The sequence below is a fragment of the Manis javanica genome, chromosome 7 (genome assembly GCF_040802235.1).
Source record: "Manis javanica isolate MJ-LG chromosome 7, MJ_LKY, whole genome shotgun sequence".
Lineage (NCBI taxonomy): Eukaryota > Metazoa > Chordata > Mammalia > Pholidota > Manidae > Manis > Manis javanica.
In genome coordinates, this window is record NC_133162.1 from 23,860,530 (window position 1) to 23,885,770 (window position 25,241).

Here is a 25,241-nt window from a genome sequence, read left to right on the forward strand (position 1 = left end):
TATTTATCTGAGTTGTATTTTAAGTCTGTGTGGGTAAAATTGCAATATTTCCAGAATCTCCATGTGCAATATTTCCACATTCTCTCGCCTGGCCTTAGTACATCTCCAAAACAATAGGTGTTTCCAAGGGGTGGAGAGAAGTAGTCCATCTCCATATCAATAGTGATTACAAGGGGGAGCAAAGGAAGATCTGGACCGGAGAGGTTTGGTGGGGCCCCTTATGCAGCTGGGTTACAAGAGACACGGGTAAGCAGATGTAGATAACTGCTTGTAAGCAATAAATGGGTTTCTCCCACTTTATTTCTCCCTTTGGCTGATTTTGGCTTTAAAGGTTATTTGCCCCAGGCTGGGAACATATTTTCCCATTGTAGTTACAGTCTGGCATAGTGTAAAACCCAGGTGGTTAGAAGGATTTCACCAGGACATTATCATATTGGTTAGCAACATGGGGCTCAGGAAAGGGAACAAGACCCAACATGATGACAGGAGCACAGTCGGTAAAAAGAATAGTTTAATGAAAATGACTTCAGAGAGGTGGAGCAAGAGCTGGAGGTCAGTGACAAATGCAAGTTCTTTTATCTCCAAGGGGGCTCTATCTAGCAGTAAGGAATTCAGACAGCAACTTATATTTGGACTATATGGATCCGACACAACAAATACAGCAGAAAAGCAGACCATGGAACAGGAGACATGGTCCAGATCAAGTGCAGAGGCTGCAGTATCAGACAGGATAAGTGGTTACAACTAAGGAAAAGGAAACAGAATAGCAGCCCCAAGTGTGATGGAGAGCTATGGTCTAGAAAGGCGAGGAAGAGGCAGAACGTAGGTACTTAAAAATGTGCATTATGAAGGGCATTCAATCCTACATCTCCCTAGCGGTGAATGATAACTCAGAGATCAAACGTAGAGTCCCCTCATACGTTTGGCTCAGAGAAGATGAGGATTCAGCTGGAAACTCAATCCCAAATTCAATCAATAGACTCTAGATAAACTTTACTCTATGTTGGTCTAGTCCCAGTACCCCAACATGTTTCCTTATGATATGATTTAATAGAAGATTAAACAATTTAATTAAATGAGCTCTGGGCTAAATGCCTCATATAGTAGGAAGTAAATAAGTATTTTGAAATTAATATATGTTCATAGGAAGAAAAGAATTTAATGCTGCAAAATACCTCAGAGCTTACTTATTAACTAATTTCATTCAAATTATTAATACAATTTAGACTAAACATAGACCTCAGCCTTTAGATACACAGATTCCAACTGCAGAGAGAGAATTTGTAACTTTTCCTTAAATAGTTGAGGATAAAAGATGAAGTTCTATACTTAAACCAGAGGGTTTTTTTTCATACACACGACCAAAATAGCTATTTCTGTATGTTTGGGACGGAAGGGCCTGCCGTCTGGGGGCGTGGCCACGCAGCCGCCGTCCGTCCGGCGCGGTTCTCGTCCCGGCGACGTCGGCGGCCCCTCCTGGACTCGTCGTGGCCCGGCCGGGGACTCCGAGCCTCAGCAGCGAGGTAAGTGCCGCGGTCTGGGGGCCTTCTCGGGCCTCGGAACGGCCCCTCTGCGTCCCTCCGGCGGGCTTGCGGTCTGGCGCGGAGCGAGGGCGGGGAGCGCGGCTGCGGGCGGGTGTCCCGGGGCGCGCAGGGCGGCGGCGGGAACGCCCCCTCGGTCGGCCGGCGGTGAAGCGAGGGGCGTGTGTCCGGCCCCGAGGCCCCGTGCTTTTCTGTGTGGGGGGCTTGGGAAGGTGATTTGGTGTCTCTGTTCGGTGCCCTTGTCTGTACGCGAAGCTCGTGGTGCTTTCCTCCCACGGTCGTGAGAGCTGTGTTGACTGGAGTCCGTGAGGCGCGCGGTGCCAACAGTTAAACTGCCATTCCGCCTTACCTGCCTTTCCTGGCCGCCGGATGGAGACCCGTGGGGAATTCCTGACACACGGCTGCTCTGGCACGAGACCGTACCGTTCTTAACTGTGTGTGTTCGTTGCCGCATGTCTTCTCTCCATTCACACCGAAATTTTAAGAGAAAGCCATTTCTGCGTGCTGTATCCAGTTCTCTTTCGCTCTAGTAAATCCAGCCCTGAATCAGGCATTTGCTCTCATCACCTCCACCATCACGTGTCCATATCAGTAGGCTCCCCTTTCTGCGCCTGTCGTCTTTCCAGTTTCCGCTTCTCTTCAAGGGAGTCATAAGTCATCTGAAGACCTAAAGTAATCTGGGGAAGCAAGGGTCAAATGAGGATCTCACAGCTACAGCAAAGGAAGTTTTTATCTTTATTCAGTGGATATGAAGGTGTCTGCCCGTGAGTAGGTCACTGTTCATACATTATGTAGTTGTGTATGACACACTTTCAGTAGTCAGGCAAGCCACACTCAGATAGGAAAGGGTAAGAAACACCCACCTATGATACAGAATAATGCCCGGAGCAAAATGAGGTGATTGATATTTGTTCTTGTTTTTTAAGGATCTTACACGGGAATCGCAGTTGGTGATGAGGGAAGGGGAAGAGGGCATTCCAGGCAGAGGGACTGGAATAAGCAAAGAGGTGGCAGTAGGAAGCCTCTTGGAAGGTGTAGGGATAGATAACTCTTCATTGATGGGAACTTGTGGGGTGAAGTAGGAAATAAAACTGAAATATGTTATTGCTTTGCTGCTAGGTTTTAAGCCTAGATTTCATTTTAAATATATGGAAAAGGGAAACTGTGAGGGCATTTAGTATATATTCATAAGCATACATTAAGCTTGTGCTAGTTCCAGAAAACATTTGGTGGGCTTTTACCATTAGATTACCTCTGAGGTAGTCTGAGACCTTACCTGGAATGACATCCCTGGGAATTCATGGAAAATACTAGTGAGCTTCCTGTTCAATTCTGAAGTTACTCCGAGAGTAGGAGTGATAGTCATTTACCACTCTTCATTTAAGGCCCTTTCTTCTTGCACTTAGTTTCCAGGCCCCTTCAGAACAGTTAAAATTTGACCTTCAGGGAGTCTTGACTAATTCTCCTCAGTCTGGGCGAGGTGTCTGTTCTGTGTGCAGCCAGAGTGCTTTCTACTTTGGAAACACTTGTACCTGTTTCTCTGTTTTGTGTATATCTCTCCCCTACAACGTAGGTGCTCTGTAAACGTTGCTGGATGTCTGAATGAATTATACACATCCTACAATGAACTAATTTTTTTTGAGAGGGCATCTGTCATATTTATTGGTTGTTAACAACAATAAAATTCTGTGAAGTAAATTTTTTATGTTCTTGTATGAAGGTGGGGGAAAAAAGACAGAAAAAAGTGGAGAGGAGGGAAGGTGCTAAAATTGAAAATAAATGAAAGAAAAACTAGAGGGAAAAAATATGGATACATCTACAGAAAAACTGAAGAACATGCCAAAGGAGAAAAGTAGGACAACCAATTAGAAAAAAGAAAGACAGCAAATATGACATATAGCTAATGTCATTACTATAAAATTGCTCATGAAAATTAAAGAGAATGTGTCATAGAAAATTGGCAAAAGAATTAACTTCAAGGGAAAAAATGTATCTGAAAAAGAGTTCAAATTCACTTATCTTTCAGACCTCTGCATCACTGTTTACTCAGCACTCTCATCTTGTCTAGGTTGTATCTCCCACCAAATCCCAGCTATTTTCCTTGACCCTTCACTACCTCTAATCTGATCTCTCTAGTGCAGCTGGCATGCTGTCTTCAAAACATAAATCTGATCATGTGACCTACCCACCCCTTTCTTGAAACCTAGGTGGTAGCTCCTTGGTTTTGGTGAAGAGCAGTCTAAATAAGGCCAGTCTCCCCTGTGTCAGATATACCACATCCTCCTCAGTCTCTGCTTCAGCTGCGCTGGCCTTGCTCCACTGTCCAGCACAGTACCCTATGGATCCTTCCCACATGGTGTTCCTTTTACCCGAAGCTCTTTTTCCTCTCGTTATTACATTTCATACTTTTACTTTACTTTTCACTTTTTCAGGGAGACCTTTCTTGACTTTCATTTACCCTCTTTATAAGCTCTTGTTGCACCATTTATTTAGCACTTCTGGTCATTGTTCTGTGTGTGTGCACGCGTGAGAGAGATTTCTTAGGCCCTCCGCCTGTCAGTAAAGTTTTGCTTACTGATCATATCCTCAGTGCTTATCTGTTAAATGGAAACTTGAGGCATTATTTTTGTGATCCTTAGTAGCTCAGTTTTCTTTGTACTGCAAGCTTCCCTAGGAGAGTAGTAGCTCTTGGAATCATTGTTTCCTAAGAAATCTGGGTCTCTGTTGCAGGCTAATTAAAATGCATCGCAGAGTCAGTGCATCACCAGAGGAGGCTAGCTAGTTGGTTGGCTGGCAGACAGCCGACTGAGGGTCGGTTCACAGCACAGTTTACCTTTACGTTTGCTCTCAGCTTTGTAGATCGGACACATATTATCAGTGTCACCCCACAAGTATAGGTCATTCTCTCAAAAGCAAGTTCACATTGACCATAGCTTATAGAACTCTACGTGCATGAGAAAGCTAGTTTATTAAGAGCTATATGTAACGTAGATAGGAGCATTCACTTTGTAAAACACTATTTTCCTTTCCTTTGACCTACATTAACTGCTTGGCAGGTAGAACCACAGAAAGGGTTTTGTTTTAGTTGCATGATTCAGTGTTTAGTTATGACACATCTGTCCCCATTATTGAGTTATTATGGTACAAACTGGATTTCTTAGGGCTCTGAGCAGGGAATCTCTTCTTGGAATCTCCTTGAGTTGTGTATCTGCCAGCTTTTGCTCTTTGTGGTTCCCTTTTTGTGTCATTGCCTACCGAAGAGGTGATGCAGGTTACATCACCAGGCTAACTGAGGGCATGTGCTCGGCTGGGTTCTCGGTGGCACCTCCCTTCCGGCAGCTGTGCTGTGCGCTCCTGTGTGCAAGTCCTCACTCCTCCGCCTGCTCTCATAGATTATATTATATGCATCCTTTTGCTGTTTGGAGGCGCTCAGCTTGGGCTTGTCAGTCTTAGTGATGACCTACAAATTTGTCCTTCAGTTTCGGTCCTCATGTTTTTTCCTTTCGTTTCTCTTTCATTTTATTTCTTCTCTGTCAACACATAGGATTTCCATTATTATGCCACTGTTCTCTCCTGCTCAGTTTATTTCTCTTTCCTTCCTCCCCCCACCATCAAAATCATACTTTTTCAGATTTCTAACAGTGATAGTTATGTGTGCTTTTGGTTGAAGAATCAAAAAAGAAAAATATTGGACTTAAAACAGTACATGGCCTTCTGATGATATTGGGTATTTTAGGCCTGTTTGTTGGCTTTTGGGTTATCTGTCAACCAGCCTCACAGTAGGTGCAAATTCATTGTCAACCTTTTAAGTCCTAACTGAAAAGCTATTGGTAGCTAGCAAGCTGTCAGTGGAACAAAAATGTAAATGCTCGGAAGAAACTAAGTGCTTGAGGTGAGTAGGTGGGAGAAAAATAAAACTAACTCCATTTTTACATAAAGTGAATATACTTATGTTTTTTAATATATTGAGCTTTTCAAATTTTCTTACTGCCTACACACTGGTACTGTAAAAGTCAGTATACTGAAGGAAAAGCACTGAAGTCAGTATACATACTGAAAAAAAAAGGCTAGGAAAGCATATTTTGGCATCAGCATGAAACTAAGTGCATGAAACATTCCCTTTGCTTTTAAGAATTCCCTGATGCAGTACTGCCAACCATAGAACTCCTTACACTGGAAATTTAAAACTGGAGTCTAGTTCTCCTGTGATTGGAATGCAGTGCAACTGAGGACCCACTCTGCGATTTATTAGTTAAGTTTGTTTTACAGTGGTTAGCAAATGCTGTATAGTTACCTCATGTACCAGCAGGGTATAGCACTTAGAAACATTTGCTAATAAATTTTAATGCATAATTTCTCACTTGTTATTAATTATTGTATGAATGATGTAATTTTCAAAAAAAAGTGTCATAAATCCCTACTATGTTGCTTATAATATGTAGCCATCCTTTTTTACTTAAACCTAGTCTAAATGACTTTTCATAGATACACATAATTTATTAATTGAGATACCTACAATAAAATACACAAATCTTAGTGTACAGCTTGAGGAATTTTGACATGTGTATATATTCATGTCACTGTCACTGAGATCAGGATATCAGACATTCTAATTAATTTTTCCCCTTTTGTCTATTTCAGTCTCTTCTGTGTGTTTATGACTCTGTTTTTGTTTTGTTTGTTCATTTGTTTTGTTTTTAGTTTCCACGTACAGTATTTGTCTTTGTCTTATTTCACTTAGCCTAATATCCTCTATGTCTATCTATGGTGCAAATGGTGAGATTTCATTCATTTTTTTGACTGAGTAATACTCCATTATGTACATATGTACCTCATATTCCTTATCCATTTGTCTGGTGATGGACACTTACATTGCTTTCATATTTTGGTTGTTGTAAATGATACTGCAGTGAAACATAGGCGTGCATATATCTTTTTGAATTAGTGATTTTTGTTTTCAGGTTAAATTCCCACAAGTGGAATTACTAGATTGTATGGTATTTTTCATTTTTTGAGAAACCTCCATACTGCTTCCCTTGGTGGCTGCACTAACTTACATTCTCATCAACGATTTAGAAGAGTTCCCTTTCTCCACATCCCCTCCAATTCTTATTTCTTGTGTTCTTGATATTAGTAGCTAGTCTGACTGGTGTGAAGTATCTCATTGTGATTTTGATATGCATTTCTTGATGATTAGTGATGTTGAGTATCTTTTCATGTCTGTTGGCCATCTATATGCCTTCTTAGGAAAAATGTCTATTTGGGTACAGTGCACACTTTTTAGTTGAATTACTTGTTATTTTTCTGGAGTTGAGTTGTATGAGTTTTTTAATATATTTTGTTTATTACCCCGTATTGGATATATAATTTGCAGATACATTCTCCCATACAGTAGGCTGCCTTTGCATTTTGTTGGTGGTTTCCTTTGCTGTGCAGAAGCTTTTTAGTTTCAAGTAGTCCTACTTCTTAATTTTTGCCTGTGGTTCCCTTGCCTGGGGAGACACATCCCCTCAAAAATGACTAATGTGAATGTTCAAGAGCTTTCTGCCTATATTTTCTTCTATAAAAGCTATGTTTTATAGTTTCAGGTTTTATATTTAGGTGTTTAATCCATTTTTTTGTGTTATCATTAATCTACCATTACATGAAGAACATTATGTTTACTAGGCATTCCCCTACCCCATGTCCCTCCCACAAACCCCATTACAGTCACCATCCATCAGCATAGTAAGATGTTGTAGAATCACTACTTCTCTTCTCTGTGTTGCACAGCCCTGCCCTTTCCCCCACCCCCCACATTATACATGCTAATCATAATACCCCCTTTCTTCTTCCCCACCCTTATCCCTCCCTACTCTCCCATTCTCCCCAGTCTCTTACCCTTTGGTAACTGTTAGTCCATTCTTGGGTTCTGTAATTCTGCTGCTGTTTTGTTCCTTCAGTTTTTCTTTTGTCCTTACACTCCACAAATGAGTGAAATCATTTGGTATTTGTCTTTCTCCGCTTGGCTTATTTCAGTGAGCACAATACCCTCTAGCTCCATCCATGTTGTTGCAAATGGTAGGATTTGTTTCTTTCTTATGGCTGAATAATATTACATTGTGTATAAGTACCACTTCTTCTTTATCCATTCATCTACTGATGGACACTTAGGTTGCTTCCATTTCTTGGCTATTGTAAATAGTGCTGCGATAAACATAGGGTTGTGTCTGTCTTTTTCAAACTGGAGTGCTGCATCCTTAGGGTAAATTCCTAGAAGTGGAATTCCTGGGTCAAATGGTAAGTCTCTTTTGAGCATTTTGAGGAACCTCCATACTGCTTTCCACAATGGTTGAACTAATTTACATTCCCACCAGCAGTGTAGGAGGGTTCCCCTTTCTCCACAGCCTCTCCAACATTTGTTGTTGTTTGTCTTCTGGATGGTAGCCATCCTCACTGGTGTGAGGTGGTATCTCATTGTGGTTTTAATTTGCATTTCTCTGATAACTAGCGATGTGGAGCATCTTTTCATGTGTCTGTTGGCCATCTGTATTTCTTCTTTGGAGAACTGTCTGTTCAGCTCCTCTGCCCATTTTTTCATTGGATTATTTGCTTTTTGTTTGTTGAGGTGCATGAACTCTTTATATATTTCAGATGTCAAGCCTTTATCAGATCTGTTATTTATGAATATATTCTCCCATCTGTAGGGTACTTTTTGTTCTATTGATGGTGTCGTTTGCTGTACAGAAGCTTTTCAGCTTGATATAGTCCCACTTGTTCATTTTTGCTTTTGTTTTCCTTGCCTGGGGAGATACATTCATGAAGAAGTCGCTAATGTTTATGTCCAAGAGATTTTTGCCAATGTTTTTTTCTAAGAGTATTATGGTTTCATGACTTACATTCAGGTCTTTGATCCATTTTGAATTTCCTTTTGTGTATGGGGTTAGACAGTGATCCAGTTTCATTCTCTTACATGTAGTTGTCCAGTTTTGGCAGCACCATCTGTTGAAGAGACTGTCATTTCCCCATTGTATGTCCATGGCTCCTTTCTCATATATTAATTGACCATATATGTTTCGGTTAATGTCTGGAGTCTCTAGTCTGTTCCACTGGTCTGTGGCTCTGTTCTTGTGCCAGTACCAAATTGTCTTGATTACTGTGGCTTTGTAGTAGAGCTTGAAGTTGGGGAGTGAGTTCCCCCGCACTTTATTCTTCCTTCTCAGGATTGCGTTAACTATTCGGGGTCTTTGGTGTTTCCATATGAATTTTTGAACTATTTGTTCCAGTTCATTGAAGAAAGCTGTTGGTAATTTGATAGGGATTGCATCGAATCTGTATATTGCTTTGGGCAGGATGGCCATTTTGACGATATTAATTCTTCCTAGCCAAGAGCATGGGATGAGTTTCCATTTGTTAGTGACCTCTTTAATTTCTCTTAAGAGTGTCTTATAGTTTTCAGGGTATAGGTCTTTCACTTCCTTGGTTAGGTTTATTCCTAGGTATTTTATTCTTTTTGATGCTATTGTGACTGGAATTGTCTGATTTATTTTTCTATTAGTTTATTGTTAGTGTATAGGAAAGCCACAGATTTCTGTGTGTTGATTTTGTATCCTGCAACTTTGCTGAATTCCAATATTAGCTCTAGTAGTTTCAGAGTGGAGTCTTTAGGGTTTTTTTATGTACAATATCATGTCATCTGCAAATAGTGACAGTTTAACTTCTTCTTTACCAATCTGGATTCCTTGTATCTCTTTGTTTTGTTTAATTGCCATGGCTAGGACCTCCAGTACTATGCTAAATAACAGTGGGGAGAGTGGGCATCCCTGTCTTGTTCCCGATCGGAGAGGAAAAGCTTTCAGCTTCTCGCTGTTCAGTATGATGTTGGCTGTGGGTTTATCATATATGGCCTTTATTATGTTGTGGTACTTGCCCTCTATACCCATTTTGCTGAGCGTTTTTATCATGAATGAATGTTGAATTTTGTCGAATGTTTTTTCAGCATCTATGGAGATGATCATGTGGTTTTTGTCCTTCTTTTTGTTGATGTGGTAGATGAATTTGATGGATTTTCAAATGTTGTACCATCCTTGCATCCCTGGGATGAATCCCACTTGGTTGTGGTGTATGATCCTTTTGATATATTTTTGAATTCAGTTTGCTAATATTTTATTGAGTATTTTTGCATCTATGTTGATCAGGGAGATTAGTCTGTAATTTTCTTTTTTGGTGGGGTCTTTGCCTGGTTTTGGAATTTGGGTGATGTTGGCTTCATAGAATGAGTTTGGGAGTATTCCCTCTTCTATTTTTTGGAAAACTTTAAGGAGAATGGGTATTATATCTTCTCTGCATGTCTGATAAAATTCCAAGGTTAATCCATCTGTACCAGGGGTTTTTTTCTTGGGTAGTTTTTTGATTACTGATTCAATTTCGTTGCTGGTAATTGGTCTGTTTAGATTTTCTGTTTCTTTCTGGGTCAGTCTTGGAAGGTTGTATTTTTTAGAAAGTTGTCCATTTCTTCTAGGTTTTCCAGCTTGTTAGCATATAAGTTTTCATAGTATTCTCTAATAATTCTTTGTATTTCTGTGGGGTCCATCATGATTTTTCCTTTCTCGTTTCTGATTCTGTTGATGTGTGTTGATTCTCTTTTCCTCTTAATAAGTCTGGCTAGAGGCTTATCTATTTTGTTTATTTTCTCAAAGAACCAGCTCTTGGTTTCATTGATTTTTGCTTTGTTTTATTCTTCTCAATTTTATTTATTTTTTTCTCTGATCTTTATTTTGTCCCTCCTTCTGCTGATCTTAGGCCTCATTTGTTCTTCTTTTTCTAATTTCGATAATTGTGACATTAGACCATTCATTTGCGATTGTTCTTCTTTCTTTAAATATGCCTGGATTGCTATGTACTTTCTTCTTAAGACTGCTTTTGCTGTATCCCGCAGAAGTTGGGGCTTTGTGTTGTTGTTGTCATTTGTTTCCATATATTGCTGGATCTCCATTTTAATTTGGTCATTGATCCATTGATAATTTAGGAACATGTTGTTAAGCCTCCATGTGTTTGTGAGCCTTTTTGCGTTCTTTGTACAAGTTATTTCTAGTTTTATGCCTTTGTGGTCTGAAAAGTTGGTTGGTAGGATTTCAGTCTTTCGGAATTTACTGAGGCTCTTTTTGTGGCCTAGTATGTGGTCTATTCTGGAGAATGTTCCATGTGCACTTGAGAAGAACGTGTATCCTGTTTCTTTTGGATGTTCTAGTGTGTTGTTCAGTGCCTCTGTGTCCTTACTTATTTTCTGTCTGGTGGATCTGTCCTTTGGAGTGAGTGGTGTGTTGAAGTCTCCCAAAATGAATTTATTGCATTCTATTTCCTCCTTTAATTCTGTTAGTATTTGTTTCACATATGTTGGTGCTTCTGTATTGGGTGCATATATATTTATAATGGTTATGTCCTCTTGTTGGACTGAGCCCTTTATCATTATGTAATGTCCTTCTTTATCTTTTGTTACCTTCTTTATTTTGAAGTCTATTTTGTCTGGTACTAGTATTGCAACACCTGCTTTTTTCTTTCTGTTGTTTGCATGAAATATCTTTTTCCATCCCTTAACTTTAAGTCTGTGCATGTATTTGGGTTTGAGGTGGGTTTCTTGTGAGCAGCATATGGATGGATCTTGCTTTTTTATCCATTCTATTACTCTGTGTCTTTTGATTGGTGCATTCAGTCCATTTACATTAGGGTGATTATTGAAAGGCATGTACTTATTGCCATTGCAGGCTTTAAGTTTGTGGTTACCAAAGGTTCAAGGTTAGCTTCTTTACTATCTTACTGTCTAACTTAACTCGCTTATTGAGCTATTATAAACATGGTCTGATGATTCTTCATGTCTCTCCCTTCTTATTCCTCCTCCTCCCTTCTTCATATGTTGGGTGTTTTGTTCTGTGCTCTTTTTAGGAGTGTTCCCATCTAGAGCATTCCCTGAAGATGCCCTGTAGAGGTGGTTTGTGGGAGGCAAATTCCCTCAACTTTTGCTTGTCTGGGAATTGTTTAATCCCTCCTTCATATTTAAATGATAATCGTGCTGAATACAGTAGCCTTGGTTTGAGGCCCTTCTGTTTCATTGCATTAAGTATATCATGCCATTCTCTTCTGGCCTGTAGCATTTCTGTTGAGAAGTCTGATGATAGCCTGATGGGTTTTCCTTTGTAGGTAACCTTTTTTTTCTCTCTGGCTGCCTTTAATACTTTGTCATTGTCTTTGATCTTTGCCATTTTAATTATTATGTGTCTTGGTGTTGCCCTCCTTGAATCCCTTGTCATGGGAGTTCTGTGTACCTCTGTGGTCTGAGAGGCCATTTCCTCCCCTAGTTTGGGGAAGTTTTAAGCAATTATTTCTTCAAAGACACTTTCTAACCCTTTTTCTCTCTTCTTCTTCTGGTACACCTATAATGTGGATATTGTTCCGTTTCAGTTGGTCACACAGTTCTCTTAAAATTCTTTTGTTTCTGGAGATCCTTTTGTCTCTCTCTGCTTCAGCTTCTCTGCATTCCTGTTCTCTGTTTTCTAGTCCATTAATGGTCTCTTGCGTCTCGTCCATTCTGCTTTGAAGTCCTTCCAGAGATTGTTTTATTTCTGTATTTTCCCTCCTTAGTTCTTGCATATTTCTCTACAAATCCATCAGCATGGTTATGACTTTTGTTTTGAATTCTTTTTCAGGAAGACTGGTTAAATCTATCTCCCCAGGTTCCTTCTCAGGGGAAGGTATAGAAGATGTTGAAGCTGTCTGGGTTAGTCTTGTGTGGATCAAATTTTTTTGCCTTTTCATGTTGATAGGTGCAATGGTATGCTATTGACGCATCTGTCAGCTGGGAGAGCCTAGACTTTTTCCAAATGCTCCTGGCCTTTCTTTACTGGGACAACTGCGAGCCCTAGTGGCTTGTGTTGGGCAGTTACGTGTAGACTGCGTCTCCGTATCTTGCGTGGCTGGTATGGATGAAGCTTCCTTACTGTGGGCGTGGCCAGCCTCAGGCCGCTGCTCTGCTATGGCGGAGCCCTGGAGGGGTAATGGACGGGGGCTGTTTGGCTGTTTACCTCCATGAGGGGTCTCAGAGCTGTTGCCCAGCGGGTTAGTGCGCCCGGAGTTCTCTGGAATTTCCAGCTGCTGGACTGTGACCCGGGACGATTCTGTCCAGCTGTGGGGTCCCTGTCTCTTTAAGACTTTCAAAAAGCACTCACTTTTCTTTGTCCCAGGAGCGCCGGCTGCAAGACCGGGTCACATGTCTTACTGTCCTGCTTCCCTAGTTTCCAGCACCCCATGCATGCACTGTTTCTGCACTCTAGTGCAGATGGCTAGGGCTGGGCTCCCTCTCCCTCCCGGGTCCAACTCCTCTCCTCCAGCTGGGAGCTGGGTTGAGGGGCCTCGGGTCCCACCGGGCTGCGGCTTGTATCTTACCCCTTTCACCAGGCACTGAGTTCTTGCAGGTGTGGATGTAGTCTGGCTGTTGTCCTATGTCTTCTGGTCTCTCTTTTAGGGATAGTTGTAGTTGTTGTATTTTCAAAAATATATATGTTTTTGGGAGGAGATTCCCACTGTCCTACTCACACTGCCATCTTCGCCGGAAGCGACCTTTGGATCTGGCCCAGGTGGCTCTGCGTTGGGCTGGGGATTCCGATCGGCTGCTGATAGCGCGCCTGCTCCCTCTGGCTCCGCAGCAGGTGCGCGCAGGGCTCTCCTGTGTGGGCCTCTAAGGGGCTCCTCTGGCTCCACTGGCACTGGTGCGCTCGAGCCATGCCCAGGCTGTTCGGTCGCCGCTGCTGCAGGCTCGCACAATCCCCTCCTGGTCCCCTCTGGTGCCGTTGGTGCACGTGATCTGCTCCTGGTCCCTTCAGGCACCGTCGCCCCTGGCACGCTCTGCCGTGACTGGGCCGGTGTGTCAGGGTCTGCACCGGTTGGAAGAAAGACTGGCAGGCTGCTTAGTGCCATGAGGGGCTTCAGAGCTTCGCTGCCTTCCCGGGGTTTAGGGCGCCTAAGGTTCCCCGGGATTCCCAGCTGCTAGCAAAGTGTGCCGGGATAACTTCATCCAGCTATGGAGTTCCTGTCTCTTTAAGACTTGCAGAAAGCACTCACCTTTCTTTTGTCTCAGGGGCGCCGGTTGCGGGGACCTCGCACAGGTTTTGCTTTTCCGTTTCTCTTGTATCCAGCCCCCCCGTGTACCTTGTGTTTGCGCTCCAGGTGCAGATTTCTAGAGCTGGTTGTTTAGCAGTCCTGGGCTTTCACTCCCTCTCCATTCCGACTTTTCTTCCTGCCGGGTTTTGAGGTGGGGAAGTGTTCAGGTGCCACCTGGCCGTGGCTTGTATCTTACCCCTTTTGTGTGATGTTGAGTTCTCACAGATGTAGATGTATCCTGGCTGTTGTACTGCATCCACTGGTGTCTCTTTTAGGAATAGTTGCATTTATTGTATTTTCATAAATATATATGTTTTGGGGAGGAGATTTCCTCGGAACTACTCACGCCACCATCTTCCTGTGATCCCCTATTTGCCTGTTTTTTAAAGCACATTTTTTGGGTTCTCTTCTGTTTTTACTTCTAAGTTTGGTGTATCTGTAGCTTTTTTGTACATATAGAAATACACCATTTAAAAATACTGCCCTATAAAGTGTTACTGTTGTGATTTCTTCCACAGCTTTTATGCGTGGCAACTCCTCTCCCCCTTCAGAGATCTGATAAATATTCACTCATCAATCACTTTAAAGATATTTTTACCTTAACAAGCGTTGCCTTCCTAGCTTTCCCGCTACTGTCCTATAGGCACATTTTGACAAGAGAATTAAGGCCATTAAACGAATTTCAGCATGGAGTTTTCAGGATGCTCCTTTAATCCCCAAATATTAACAAGTTGCGTTCGAATATTCAGAGGGAACTCTGGGTTGTGATTGGTGAGAAGTAGGAGAGGTCTTGTGCCGCAGACCCTACTTCTAAGGCTTCTTTCTAGAGAAGAAATGGATTTGTATGGTTCGTTATATATCCTTGGTTTGTTTTACAGGGAATCAGTTCACTGTCGCTACCTCAAGCCTCAGCTATGGATCGGTGTAGCAGGGACCCGAAATTTGAAATCTTCAGAACCTCCCTTTATCTTTTATGAATTCCAAAGAGCCTTCTAGGGGAGCCGCGGCTAGTGAGCCTCACCACAACTTGCCACAAGGGGGAGCCCCGTGCGCTTCTTCCTTCTGCTGATGCTCTAGCGTGCATCTGCTTTCTGCCCCCAGGGGAAGCCCAAGAGACCCTCCCAGAGGATGAACGGCCCTTCACCCAGGCTTTTCAAGTCCAGGGGACAGAAATAGTGTGTCCTCCTCATCCCAGATAGTCCCTCCCTCTTCTTTTGCATGCTCACTCCTTATCCCTTATCACATCCAAAAAAAGGCAGGGGAAGGCTCTGTAGTCATTTTTCAGTGAACTGGAGAACAGAACATTTTAAAGATAGATTTTTCTAATAGTCCAGGACATCGAATAGCTTTTCCCACAATATCACTGCTTAAGCCTGAATGCAAGCTGTGTTAATACTTCTAGGAAACCTCAGGGCTAGAAGCTAGAGCCTCATTCCCCTCCCCTGCAGGTGTGTGGCCTTGTGGGGGACGTCGGGGGCCTCCTCTCTAAGCTGTTTTGCCTTGCTTGTTGATACCAAGGACGATGGTCCTGAAAGTGAGGGATTCCACTGTGAGAACAGCTATTTGACATTAAGAATGGCCATCATTATATGTGGCTAGTGGGTGACAGAAAGAACTCAAAATTGAGTTTAAAAATGATGCTGGGTATTAACCACCAAGTGGGTGGAGGTATAACAGCAGCTTCCTATTCCATTTTGATGATAAAACACTTGGTAAAGATAAGACATTGGAAATTATGACTGTCAGTTTATTTTACTTCTGACTGTCCTAAAATCTGTCAAGTAGCTTATAGTCTGTAAGCAAAGGCCCTAGTCTGAGAACATGGAGAACTACTTTAGTGAAATTCCCTGAAGACCTTCCTATCAATGGAGTAAAAGAGGAAGCAGAGAATTTGCTAAGCCCTTTTACCACTATTGTGTCTCACCTCCCTGTGAGGTGCTCTGGCAGAGCCCCTCATTGAGAGAAAGGGAGAAAAGCAGACAGAGTTCTCACGGGGAAGCTCAGAGCTGGGCCAACCCTTGGCTGTAGAGCAGCAGAAGCGTTCAGAGTTTGCTGATTGCAAGCTTTTGTCTGATACTTAAATTTAAAGAACAAGCAAAGAATTCACAAGAGCTTTCCGTGATTGAAGTCCTCATGCGTATGTATTTGAAGTTGAGTGACACAAGGGCTGACACTACTCTGGGAATTAGGAGAATGGTGTTTTTGTCTTAGCTCTGGCACGACCAGAGCCCCTTTACGTCCCTGCGACTGGGTTTCCTGCTCCATAAAGTGAGTCTCTTGTGCTTCCGTGAGAGAGACAGGGACCAGATACCCAGCATGTTTTCCTCTCCAGTTCAGCTGCCAGGAAGCTAAAGTCAAATTCAAAGCTGTATTTAAGGAATTCTGCAGGACCCTTGGCTTGATGTCTTGATGTTATTTTTCTTCCTGGTTTTGACCTTCTGTTCTTCTATTTTCCCTAATCTTAGCACTTTATTGTTTTTCATATTTAATAATTTATTGTACACTTTCTTTTTTATACTTCACTTGTAATCCTTTTGTGTAGTGATCATGGTGTAAATCAATAGCAAATGGGAGGGCAGTCATGCTAGATGAGTTCCAGCCACCCTCCCAGTACTGATGGCCTAGGATTCTAAGGGGATGAGTCAGTTCACAGGTCTGAAAGGTATCAGGTCTACATCGCAGGGAGCTCTCCTACTGAGGGCCCTGAAGACTTTGATAAACCTCTAAGGAGGTCTAACTAGGAAGTCCTCCTACATCCCTGGGATGTGTCTGTAAACAAGCCAGTGCTTTGTGCTGGTTTATAGGAAGACAGCTTTCTTATTGGAGTTTTAGACTTGACCTGTGAGGAATCTGGTAGAGAAATGTCTGTCTTAGGCAGGGCTCTAATCTGCTGTATCAAGAACTTGAAGGAATTTTGATGTCATACTTGGATTTAAGAAAGTCCAGGGGAATATGAATATGTATCTTGAACGTGGAGAGAGGCTGGCAGAAGATAAGTGATGCTTCATTCATTTCATCCATATGCTACTCTTGACTTTATTATACCAAGTAGACCCTGTTAGGGCTTGAATTACTTTATGAGTACTTATATAAAAGTTGCTCATACCCATAAACATCACATAAACTTAAAGACATTCTCCTACAATGAGTAAATGAAAAGCTTTAAAAATATATACTAAACTTCAATTATTAAGCAGCTGTTCATTTTCAAAATACCTCATCACTTTCCCTAAGGACCCATCCTAGTTTCCTTAAATGCCCATATATGACTTGTTTTGATTCCCAAGAGGACCTCTGCTCTGTGAAGTAGAAGAGTTATATAGATGTTCCAGAGTTGATCAGTTGATTAGATATGGTTCTGATTTGTGCCATGAAGGCCAATCATAAGCTGGAAGTATATATTTCAAAGCCAGTGATAAAAGTTTGAGTAATTACTATCTATTCCTGAACATCAAGAAGGTTTGGGGCTTTCTGGAATCCATAGAAACTGAACAATTCATTCCTTTACCCTTGTAGGTAAGATTTTATTTATACATGACTGAAAATAGCCTTTGGTTTGAATTTTCGTTAGCCAGATTCTGCTGTTTTAGTACCATCCTGTTAGTTTCTTCAAACAAAGTGATGCCATAGTAATTTTTTCAGATGTCCAGGACACTAGTTGGGGGGAGTTCACCTGTGCCATACTGGGATATAATGAAGTCTTAGACCTTAGGACAACAAGATTTGATTTCTTTTCCTCAGAGAAGGGTGGTGGGTGGGGGACACCATTGATCTTTCTGTCAGGGATGGATTTGCTTCTGCAGACTTGCTTTCTTAGGTCTCCATGCCTTCTCCTCATGAGAGCTCACATTCATTCATGCGCGACTATGCCACTCCTCACCATAACCTCTGAGGTTGGCACTAACACTGCCACCACTTCACAGATGAGAAAATTGAGGGTTGGTGGAGGAAGCGGGTAAGTTGCCCTGGGTTCATGTTGAATGGAGCCCAGCATGGGGCTGGGTCTGCGGGTTCCAGAGCTCACCTTCTTAACTGCAATCCTACACTGCATGATACAGTGCACAAGCTGGTCAAGCCTGAGTAATAAAGATAGGAACATAGAAACCTAGATAAAGGGCTTGTGCTGCTCTAATCTCAGCCAGTCATGTAGGAATCTAGATCTATAGCTATAGGGGAGTCCTTAGTAGATTATGAGCTATACGGGATAAAGAGAATCCTTTGCTTGATTTAACTAAGTACTTGGCACCATACTTTTTTCTTTGGGAAGATCTGTCCCAACCATAACTTCTGCTAAGCACTTTTTCTTTTAAAATTTTCAGTCTTTGGCTATCTATAAATGTATCTGTTTTCCTTTTATTTATTTTTCATTTTTTTATTTTTAAAAATTTTTTATTAAGGGATGATTGATATACACTCTTATGAAGGTTTCACATGAAAAAGACCCCATCCATACCCTAATGCAGACACTGTCCATCAGTGCAGCAAGATGCCACAGATCCAGTATGTGCCTTCTCTATGCTACACTGTTCTCCCTGTGATCCCCCACACCATGTGTACTAAACATAATACCCCTCAATCCCCTTCTCCCTCCCTCCCCATCCACCCTCTTACACCCTTCCCCTTTGATAACCACTAGTTCATTCTCGGAGTCTCTGAGTCTGCTGCTAGTTTGTTCCTTCAGTTTTACTTCATTGTTACACTCAACAAATGAAGAAAATCATTTGTCACTTGTTTTTCTCTGCCAGCCTTATTTCACTGAGCATAATGTCCTCCAGCTCCATCCATGTTGTTGCAAATGGTAGGATTTGTTTCTTTCTTATGGCTGAATAGTATTCCATTTTGTATATGTACCACCTCTTCTTAATCCATTCATCTACTGATGGACACTTAGGTTGCCTCCATATCTTGGCTATTGTAAAAAGTGCTGCAATAAACATAGGGGTGCATATGTCTTTTTGAATCTGCTAAGTTGTGTTCTTTGGGTAAATTCCAAGGAGTGGAATTCCTGGGTCAAATGGTATTTCTATTTTTAGTGTTCTGAGGAACCTCCATATGCTTTCCAGAATGGTTGAACGAGTTTACATTCCCACCAGCAGTGTAGGAGGGTTCCCCTTTCTCCACATCCTTGCCAGCATTTGTTGTTCTTAGTCTTTTCGATGCTGGCCATCCTAACTGGTATAAGGTGATATCTCATTGTGGTTTAAATTTGCATTTCTATGATGATTAGTGATGTGGAGCATCTTTTCATGTGTCTGTTGGCCATCTGAATTCCTCCTTTGGAGAACTGTCTCTTCATATCCTCTACCCATTTGTTAATCAGGTTATTTGCTTTTTGGGTGTTGAGGCGTGTAAGTTCTTTATATATTTTGGATGTAAACCCCTTGTTGGATATGTCATTTACAAATATATTCTCCCATGCTGTAGGATGCCTTTTTGTTCTGTTGATGGTGTCTTTTGCTGTACAGAAACGTATCTGTTTTCTTTACATTCCTTCTATTGGTGTTGATTTGTCCTGTTTGGGAATAAGAACTTTGTTCTAATGCAAAAAGTTGATAACGTTGAGTGGCCGCCAAGTGTGAAGTTCAAAGAGCTCAAATAAAAAAAGAAAGTATGATAGACAGTGTTGGAATTTGAGGGAGCCCATTAAATAGCGCTGCTCTTTCCTGCTTTAGTTTGAATCAGTTGAGAACTCAGGCAAAAGAGGGAGCATGTGGAGACTGTGGTATCCCCTTTATTACAGAGGAACTGGATCCCGGAGAAGGGGTATCACAATTGCAACAGGTGGCCTTCCTTATGTGGCCTCCATCCCCCCAGTGATGGGCAGTGCTGGCCTGAGGCAGGACATACCCCCTGTAGGGACTGAGCTCCTCCATGGAAAGCTTAGCATGTGGAGGAAACTCTTCTAGACTAAGAGCGAGGGGCTGCAGTCTCTTCCAAATTCTCTGATCCAGTATGGAAAGGAGAGAGGGGCTGAGTGTGGCATGGAGGATGACCCCCCAAAAAGGTGGAGGAGACCTCAGGAAAAGGGAAGAAACATGCATCCAACAAATCAGAAGGAGGCTGAAAGCCTTAGCTCCCTCTTTGGGCTTAATTCAATATTTGTATTTAGCACTTATAAATATGTCAGCAGGTTGGTAAATTAACTGCTTTTGTTCTGTTTGAACTTTTAGATTCTTAGCTATCAGAACACCATCTCCTTCAAGTTAAAAAACAAACACTGTGACTAGTTTCTACTCCTTGGAAGAATTTAATTCATCCTTTAATATAAATAAGGCAGCATGAAACACCAAGATCCCCACTGCTTTCTGATTCAAAACACTCCCATTTCCCCACTGAGTTGTCCTCTCCGAGTAAACAAGAGGCCAGAAGATAATTTTTCAGTTCACTTTCTCCTGGAAGCAAAGGGGAAGCAGATGAAGACATAGGCTTGGTCTTGGCTTCTGGATGCTGGCTCTTGGCTTCGGGGCCTCCTCCAAGCTAACTTGCCTCGTTGGAAAGTTGAAGATGAATGGGATGAGGAGGATGGCAAGGCACAGGCGATAATAAATAAGGCAATTCACCCCCTTCTGGAAATGATCCTGACAGAATGGGGGGCTTGGGGCTTCAGTGGGAAATCATGTGGCCAGGCTCGTTCTCTGGAGCTCAGTCTGACTCCAGCTCACATGCAAGGCTTCCTACAGGCTTCTATGCCAGCAGAGCCCAGCCTCCCGCTGTGAGTTAGCGCTGTCAGGCAGACTGTCCATTTTCTAGAACACTCCGAGGCTAGTCGAGAGCACCTCTGGAGTAGGATCCTTCTTCAGGCCCTGGTGAGCCTGACACCCCCTGGAAGTGAGCATGCCATCTAGGAGGTATGGCCAGCTTGAACTCTGGCAGGAGAACCTAGTGCTGGTGCAGGTGCCCTCATTCTTGCTTCCTCCTTGGCCCTCACAAGGGCTACTGAGGCAACGCCGAGAGAGGAACTCCCCATGGGCTAGTGTTGCCACCCATGGAGGTAGTGGCTTCCCAACCCCGCTGCCCCAGGCTGGAGACGAGGCCAGCTCTGACCGCAGGCTCTGGTGGCCTTTCCAAGGCCCGCGGGCTGGGCCCCGAGGGCTGCCCTGTGTGTTCCCAGTCAGCTGGCACTCTGTTGGGCTCTTTGGGTCCTGGTCATCTATGTGGCTGGCAAGGCTCATGCAGAAAGGGGGGTTCTGTGTGGTGAGGGAGCCCCACTGGAGTGAACAGCTAGGGGCCTACAGATGGAGCCGGGTTTCCACAGTGGCTCTTGTTTCCAGGCATGTCCTGCTCTAGTATTAGGATCCTGAGGAAAACTCGGTGCTGCGGCCTCTCTCACCTCTCAGCTCTGCGCTTTCTCTGATCTGGGCATCAGAGGCCAGACTGTGAGCTATAACTCAGCACCCCGGGTACCAGGCTCTCTCCTTTGCCCCAGTCACCCTGTGTCTCTCAGCTTTTACCTTTAGCACCTGCACCACCACTGTGTTTTCCTGAATTAGAGACATGCAAACATCCATTTGGGTATGATTCTTTTTACATCTCAGGTCAGTCTTTACTTGAATATCATAGAGGATCTACAGGATGCAGACGGATCCATGTTAAGACCACACACCCTGATTTCCAATAACACTTGGCCCTAGGCATCTGCAACCAAAGCACTAATAGAGACACATCAGGATTTCCAGCCTTCATTCATAGTCCACACAATGGGGGTCCCACTGTGGTTACTATTTTTTATACTATTTGGAGATAGTCTCTAATTCAGTGTCCAGAGTGTTCTGTCATCATCGTGGCCATTCGTGGGGATCCAAAAGCAAGCTGTAAGGATTGGTCTCCAAACCCAGACAAAGCCTCACCAGCAGACTCCCATGGCATGAAAGCAATCCAGCTTCTGGCTTGGAATTCTGTTTCCCCTGCACCATAGGTCCTGGCTTCTCTGGGAACCAAGGCTCCCAGCAAAGCCTGCCATTCTCCCAGGACGGGGCCTGCTGATACCCCCAAGGTGTGGACGTGGGTCCTGGGTCCTGGATGCGCTATAAGACAGTAGCTTTTTGGAGCAGGCTGGCATGGTCTGAGGGGATATGTAGGGAATACTCGCTAATGAGTGCTGGTGCATTCTTGAGCAGCTCATAGAAAGAGTCCACCGTCTTGCGGTAGAGACGTCGCTGCAGGATGAGCGGCCGGAAGAGGTTGAGAGGCTCGGCCCTGAGAATGGCCTCGGGCAGTCCCACGGTCTTGGGCACCTTTCGGTTGCCAATAAAGAAGTGATGGAGCTTCTTCTCGAGCAGGCTCTTCTCCAGGAAGCAGAGCAGCTCATGCAGACGCACATCCAGCTGCCCAGCCTTCCAGTCAGCGGCCTGCCGGGAGAGCAGGAGATGCAACAGGGCTGTCTTCACGTGGTAGCTGCCAAGTCCACTGGGGCCTGTCAGGCGGCTCTGCTTGGAGAGCAGGAAGGAGGTGATCTGCAAGCAGGTGAGGTGGCAGGCACCCTCAGGCAGCCTCTTTGACATTGTCCTAAGGAAGTGTCGCTCATAGACAGCGAAGGACAAGAGCCAGTCAGTGCCGGACGCTGGGGTTCCCCCAGAGGGCTCCCTGGGAAGGTGGGAGACAAAATACAGGTCTGAGTCATCACAGTGGATCACAGGAATCACGTTGAAGGGCATGAACTTGCCTGAGCGGAACCTGATCTTGAGGGACCCTGGGGTGTCCAGCTGGTTAAAGGCCAGGTCGAACTCGTATTTGTGGGCAATGCGGTGCCAGGCTCTGGTGAGGGCTGTCTGAAACCACTTCATGACCTGCACTGAGTCTAGATATGGGGAATCTCGGGCACACAGTGGGTCTTCTGCCTCGCAGCCAGGCTGCACCGAGTTGTTTTTGCTGTGGAGGAGACACAGCATGTCCTCCCCAAGTTTGGTCTTGCCGCAGATGCAGCCCAGCATATCCTCGTCGGCCCGGACCACCTTAATCTGGCCATAACCCTGGCGATCCAAGGGCATGGAGTGGCCAGAGCACCAGAGCTCTGGATGGAAGTGGTAGGGCTCTGGGGACGTGAAGGGCACAAAGAGTTTGCACTGCAGTGGCCTGTCCACCTGCCAGTTCTCATACATGCTGTCCACGCCAATGAAATCCTCCACCTCCATGTTTGTGTCCCGGTTGCAGAGGTTTCTCAGAGCTTCCAGCAAGTCATCCACGAAGCCTTCCACAAACTCGCGGGTACGAGCCGCATCGGCTGTGGCTCCCCGTATGCAACGCTCATGAAAGTGGTCAAGCATGGCCTTGTTGGGCAGGGTGAGGCCCCGGAGGGGTGCACCCTCCAGGCCAGGCAGCTCGTCCTCAGTGCTGCCCAGGCAGTCTGTTGAGGACTCATCCTGGTGGTCCTGCCACCACAACTCGATCACCAGGAAGAGGATCGTGCAGAGGGTGCTCCTCAGGTCCCAGGCCATGCGGTTCTCATTCTGCTGCCGGCCCTCCTCCGCCAACTGCTCCAGGGCCTCCTTCTCGGCTGCCAGCCGCACCATCTCCTCCTCCAGGCGTAGCTGCTCCAGCTGCAGCTTCTCCTGGTACACCTGCATGTTGTGGATGATCTCCTCCTCATTCTCGGGCACGGTGGTGTTCTCCCGAGGGAACAGCAGAGGGTGGTTGACGATGGCTGTCACCACCACCAGACACACCCGGAAGAGCTCCAGTGCCATGCTGGGGCTTTCCTAGGGGGAGAGAGAGAGACAGACAGTCACACCAAGCTCCCAAAAATGCCATGTCTTTCCTAGCCCTGCACACCGACCTCCGCCTCACCGAGCAGGTGAGTGTCTTAGAGCTCTGCTCCCACCCAACCCACTATCTCCTCTCCTGCTTCAGTCTAGTCCTGGGAACAAGAGCCCGAAGTTCTACACCTCCGATCCACCACTGTGGTGGATCTCTGTTCTGTATGCCCAGACATTCCTCTTTCTGGTGGCAGTACCCCATTTTGCCTGGGAATCAGCCTTTTTCTACTCCCTGTCCTTATGGCTTGGGTGGGGATAACCTTGCCCCAGCTCTAGGGACGAACGTATGACTGTGGTCTAGGGTTGCTGAGGGAACAGGCAACAGCTGGTGGTGGCTCTGTAGCTGCCTTAAAGTAGGGGTCTGCCTGAGAAAGATGCCAACATAGAGGAAAGCAGACTCCCAACCCCTGGATCCAGCTATGCCTGAAGCCATCACCTCTGAACTCTTTAGTCATACAAATCAATAAATTCTCCTTTTTGTTTAAGTCAGTTTGAGTTATTTTTCCATCATTTGAAACCAAAAACAGTCCTGAATAAGCCATTCCCTTCTTCTCCTAGTGAATGCCTTGTGGTGAACACATTTTCCTCAAGGCCTAGTGGAGAACAGGAGGGCTGGATTCCAAAGTCAGTCCTGTCATTGACTAGCTGTGTGACCTTGGGCATATTAACTCACCTCTCTGAGACTGTTTCCTTACTGCACCAGAGGAAAGCCACAGTACCCACAGGGTCACCACACTAATGGATGGATATCCACACAAACTGCATACACAGCACACTGAATGGCGGACAGCATGTATTCAGTGAATAACAACGGTGTGAAGCAGTTTTGTGAACTGATCTTCCCACACTGTAAACCTGTCCTTCTGATCTGGAAGTCTGTACCCCAAATTCAGACACTGACCTCCTGGGTCTTCATCCAGGACAATTTGGAGACAACCAGAGTGACCAAGTCATTGGTTTCCCTCTCTTGTGTCATCTGAACTTTAAATCTGATTTAATTGTGGAAGGAGACACTCCATTCCTCCAGGATAAAAGGATTTTTAGGTCTCAGGTGACTTCTGGGGAAGGGCTAACCTCGTATAATCCTTGCTGTTCAGACTGTGCACCTGCAATATCTCCTGGGAATTTGCTAGAAATGCAGAATCTCAACCCCACTCCAGGCCTACTGAACCAGAATCTGCATTTTAATATCATTTTTAATACATTACAGTCTCAGAGGCACCATCCTGCAATGTAAGCCTGACATTACACCCTCTCCTCTCCCTGGCAGGTACTATGGGAAACAACAATTGGCTTTTTCCACACTTGTTCTTTCCTGTCTGGGACCTCAGCTAAGAGCGCAAATGGCCACATGAGATCCTGGCTGGACAATAAAGTACATAGGAGAGTTCCTCCCACTGCACCACTGATGCTTGCCAACACATGCTGTTAGGAGCTGCTGTGTTTTTACTGAGCCTCATTCCCTGACCTTGAATTTGCACCCTAATAACTACCTGTTCTGATTTTTACCCTAATGGCACCAAGGAGCAGGTATTTGCCACCAGGTAAAGACCTCTGCAGATTCTACCCGGCAACACCAGGATGGAGACGACCTGAGTGCCACACTTGGATAGAGACTACAGCCGAGAAGCGAGTCCACCCTGTACACAGCTGCATGCGTCAGCAGGAACCAAGAGGGCTGGGTGGAAGGGAGGTCCAGCAACAGCAGAATTCAGAAATATCCAGGCCTCAGAGGTGAACTCTGAGGCACTTTTGTGCTTCCACTTGAGGAGGAAACGGAGGACAGGAGAAAGTGGAGGAAACCAGACTGGAAAGG

At 44.3% G+C, this 25,241-nt stretch overlaps 1 protein-coding gene and 1 long non-coding RNA gene across 2 annotated transcripts in view; one reads left to right on the forward strand and one right to left on the reverse strand.

The window, feature by feature from the left end:
* Window positions 1-345: 345 nt before the first annotated feature.
* Window positions 346-25,241, forward strand: part of LOC140850354 (uncharacterized) — a 139,106-nt gene continuing 114,210 nt past the window's right edge. Inside the window, exon 1 of the long non-coding RNA XR_012133045.1 lies at window positions 346-1,523. This is a non-coding gene — a long non-coding RNA (uncharacterized lncRNA). The remainder of the gene's footprint in view (window positions 1,524-25,241) is intronic.
* Window positions 21,500-23,364, reverse strand: LOC140850352 (inositol 1,4,5-trisphosphate receptor-interacting protein-like). Its single transcript, XM_073240466.1, has one exon. It carries the CDS (start codon window positions 23,354-23,356, stop codon window positions 21,698-21,700), a length of 1,659 nt encoding a protein of 552 aa, XP_073096567.1. The 5' UTR covers window positions 23,357-23,364; the 3' UTR covers window positions 21,500-21,697.

Bases quoted from the DNA above. Each gene is read 5' to 3' on its own strand.
- LOC140850352 (XM_073240466.1), bottom strand. From the start codon at position 23,356: ATGGCACTGGAGCTCTTCCGGGTGTGTCTGGTGGTGGTGACAGCCATC.